At 40.3% G+C, this 3,796-nt stretch overlaps 1 protein-coding gene across 3 annotated transcripts in view; it reads left to right on the plus strand.

The window, feature by feature from the left end:
* hipk1a (homeodomain interacting protein kinase 1a) overlaps positions 1-3,796 on the plus strand; it is a 39,036-nt gene that overhangs the window by 14,170 nt on the left and 21,070 nt on the right. For all 3 annotated transcript variants that reach the window (XM_014028157.1, XM_014028158.1, XM_014028159.1), the window contains exons 5-8: positions 1,379-1,498; positions 1,572-1,658; positions 1,739-1,920; positions 2,898-3,048. In XM_014028157.1, the coding sequence (XP_013883611.1) occupies positions 1,379-1,498; positions 1,572-1,658; positions 1,739-1,920; positions 2,898-3,048 (540 nt within the window). The remainder of the gene's footprint in view (positions 1-1,378; positions 1,499-1,571; positions 1,659-1,738; positions 1,921-2,897; positions 3,049-3,796) is intronic.

A 3,796-nucleotide genomic window follows, 5' to 3' on the forward strand; every position in this document is an offset into this window, starting at 1 on the left:
CAGCAAATAATCTGAGTCCAGCAGGACCTGTAGACTAACAGCAGCTCATTCTGTCTGGATTTATGGTGTTTTGAGTTCACAAACTGATCATTAATTTTTTTAAAAGTTGAGGACATTACATTAGCTTGTAGCTGCGCTGCTGATCAGCGCTGTTTATTAGAACATGACTGGACTTGTGGGGACATGGTCACACGTGGGGTCTGTGTTGGTGGTTCTTGCTGTAATGAATAAAATAATTAGGGAGTCGTCCTGGAACCGGAAGGTTGCTGGTTTGATCCCCCATCCAGCTGCCTCAGTTGTTGTGTCTTTGGGCAAGACACTTCAGCCCTAATGCCTCTGATGTGTCCCATCAGTGTATGAATGTGATTGGCACTGATTAGTCTCCATAGAAGATTGTACATGTTAGCTCTGTAGAGACCTAACAGAGTGCTGTGTGAATGGGTAAATGAGGACACAGATTGTGAAGAACTTTGAGTGTCCTGGATGGATAGGAAGGTGCTATATAATTACAGTCCATTTAGGTGTTTTTTCGTGTTTTTCAAATCACGTTTTTTCGTGTTTTTCAAATCACGTTCAGCAATTGCAAAAACTGGAGAGTTTTTTTAACATCAGTCAATGTAAGCGGTGTAATCGTCACCCAAGAAGCTGTTCCAACAATAACATTAGCTTGCTAATGCGCATAGCGGTGCTGTGAGGAAAAGTGTTGCGGAGTAACAGTTCACTGTAACGATACATCGATCTATATCGACATATCGATTTGAATGGTTCATGATTCAGTTATATCGAGGCAAAATGAAAATATCGATCTATATCGTCATCATATTCTCCACGGGAATCGATATCATGTGCCCATCTAACACAGTCATTGTGTTATGGGCATTAAATCGATCGCAGACATGTGAATTTAATTGAATCGAAATCATATCATGACAGACTTTGTGATATCGAGAAATATTGAATTGTCATTCAAACATATTGATGTAATATCGTATCGTGATAAAGCTGGTGATTTACACCCSTAGTACGTACGTGTTCAGGCTTTTTAAACCGGTACGTCAGTATTCAGAAAATTCATACAATAAAATAAAAACTGTTTTTTGGTATAAAATGGTATACCGCCCAGCACTACTTTGGAGTTAAAGCATATCAAGATTTGTGTAGCTATTTAACCTACACAAAAATGGCTCCAGCTCAGTAGAGTTGACACATACTGAGGTCAAACTTGGGGTGGTAGTAGCTGAGAGTCGTTGACAGCAGATACCCTGWGCACTCACAGATCACATTATTTTCACTGTTTATGAAGGGTCTTAGATGTAAAGTATCTAAAATGTAAATAGTTTCAGCATGTGTRACCTTTTGTATGCTGGTCTCTCTGCAGATCCGGTACATTTCCCAGACTCAGGGCCTYCCAGCAGAGTACCTGCTGAGTGCAGGAACCAAGACCAGCCGCTTTTTCAACAGAGGCCCTGACTCCAGCTACCCGCTCTGGAGACTGAAAGTCTGTTTCCTGACAGATTGAAGAAGGTGAAATATGAGCAGAATGTTAACTCTTCAGTCTGTTTGTATTTCAGACTCCTGCAGAGCACGAGGCAGAGATGGGCATCAAGTCAAAGGAGGCAAGAAAATACATCTTTAACTGTCTGGATGATATGATGCAGGTGTGTTTAGATTTATGGAGGTGTAAAGTCAGAGGAATCAGGGGTGTCGGAGCGCTCTGCTGATCTCTGAGCTCCTGCAGGTGAACATGATCAACCTGGAGGGCACCGACATCCTGGCAGAGAAGGCCGACAGACGAGAGTTCATAGACCTGCTGAAGAAGATGCTGACGCTGGACGCCGACAAGAGGATCACGCCCATGAAGACCCTGAACCATCCTTTTGTCACCATGACGCACCTGCTGCACTTCCCCCACAGCTCCCAGTGAGACGAGTCGACTAAATCTGCATTCAGTTTAAAAAAAAATGCTGAGTCAGCATTCACGTTTCTGCTTCCCTGTTTTGAGTTCAGCATCCTTTCATCCTTTCAGCCATTCATGTATCAAAACATTGGCTTGTTCGAAACATTACAGCTGTGGCCTTTAATATTTTTATATCTTTCAAATTGTTTAACTTGAAGTAGAAAACTTTACTGTTTTGCAAACTCTTTAAATTCTTGAAAAATATTTTAAAATCTTCAGCAAAACAGTAACTTAACGTTAAAAAACAAGCAGTTTTCCTGAAAAATATATATTTTATTTTTTTAGCCACTTCAGTAGCAATCAAAACTGAATGTTAGTTTCTTAATTTCTGCATCATCAGTGGCTTTTTTTTTTAATTCTTGAAAAATATTTTAAAATCTTCAGCAAAACAGTAACTTAACGTTAAAAAACAAGCAGTTTTCCTGAAAAATATATATATATTTTTAGCCACTTCAGTAGCAATCAAAACTGAATGTTAGTTTCTTAATTTCTGCATCATCAGTGGCTTTTCTTTCTTTAAATTCTTGCAAAATATTTAAAAATCTTCAGCAAAACAGTAGCTTAACATTAAAAATAAGCAATTTTCCTGAAAAATATTTTTAACAACTGCTTTCCTGGTTTTAGCTACTGTTCCTATCATAGCTATCAGCTTCTGTTTTGCTTATTTTTATGTTTAGTTGCTGTAATGGTTTTAGCTTGTATCCGTAGCTTTTTTAGCTTCTAGTCTTTTTTTTTGGTGGCTTTAGCTTTGGCTGAAATGTGAATTCTTACAGTTAAAAACAGACTCATTCAGTGCTCAGCTTCAATGCCTTTTCACAGAATACTGAATGTTAGCTGATGTTTAGCTGTTGTATGTTCGTTGGCTGCCACGTTTAGCTGTGCAGCTCCAGTATTCTGCTGCGTTCCTGACCCATTACGTTTTATTTTCCGGTCTTTGCAGCGTGAAGTCTTGCTTCCAGAACATGGACATATGCAAGCGTAGATGCAGCGCCTTTGAGAATGGGAAGAACATGTTTGCCAGCAGCAACACGCCAAGTGCAGCCGCCAACCTGACGGTGACTTTCAGCAGCCAGCTGAACCAACACAACCAGGTGAGAACCTCCTCCAGCACCTGCTTATGGCTGATCAGGTTCTGCAGCGTCGTGTGGCTCGACTTTTCTCTGACACTTTTCTGTGTACAGACTTGGATAAAGAAGAAATGTTTTTGTTCTCCGCAGCTGAGAGCTCAGTGGGTTTGGACCACCTGGTGGTTTTTTTTACTGGCAGCTGCTTCAGATCTTAGTGAATTTTAAAGTAATATGTGACCCATCTTAACGAAATGAGGATTACCGTATTTATTCAAGTATAATATGTAAAATTTAATCCATAAAATCATCCATAAAGATGGGGGATAGTATTATACTCGGATAAATAATTTTACTTATGTATTTTAACTTAAATATCGGCTACATTCACAGGATGCCTGCGTCCGGAAATGAGGCGCGTCGTAAAAAGCAGTTGAAACGAGCTCACCTCTGACACTCCTCCGTGATTCAGAGCGAGATAATTACAGATCCAGGCAGGAGACATGATGTGAAAAAAAGCGGGGAAAGTAGTCCTGCAGCTCAGTAATAATAACAAACTAATGACATTAGTGTGTGACCGAGCCGCTCCTGGAACAACAACAAACACATATTCATCTGTAATGGCTGCTGTCTACCGGTGTTCTGAAAAATTTTGTATTCCTGAAAAAAGTTTCCCCACCAGAGGGGGCGCTCACGAGTAGGAAGTAATCTGCTTTTCCCCCACAAGATGGTCCAAATCTCATCTGAAGTCTCTGACTTTTGTGTTGGCGCCTCC

Source organism: Austrofundulus limnaeus, unplaced genomic scaffold (assembly GCF_001266775.1).
Source record: "Austrofundulus limnaeus strain Quisiro unplaced genomic scaffold, Austrofundulus_limnaeus-1.0 Scaffold721, whole genome shotgun sequence".
Lineage (NCBI taxonomy): Eukaryota > Metazoa > Chordata > Actinopteri > Cyprinodontiformes > Rivulidae > Austrofundulus > Austrofundulus limnaeus.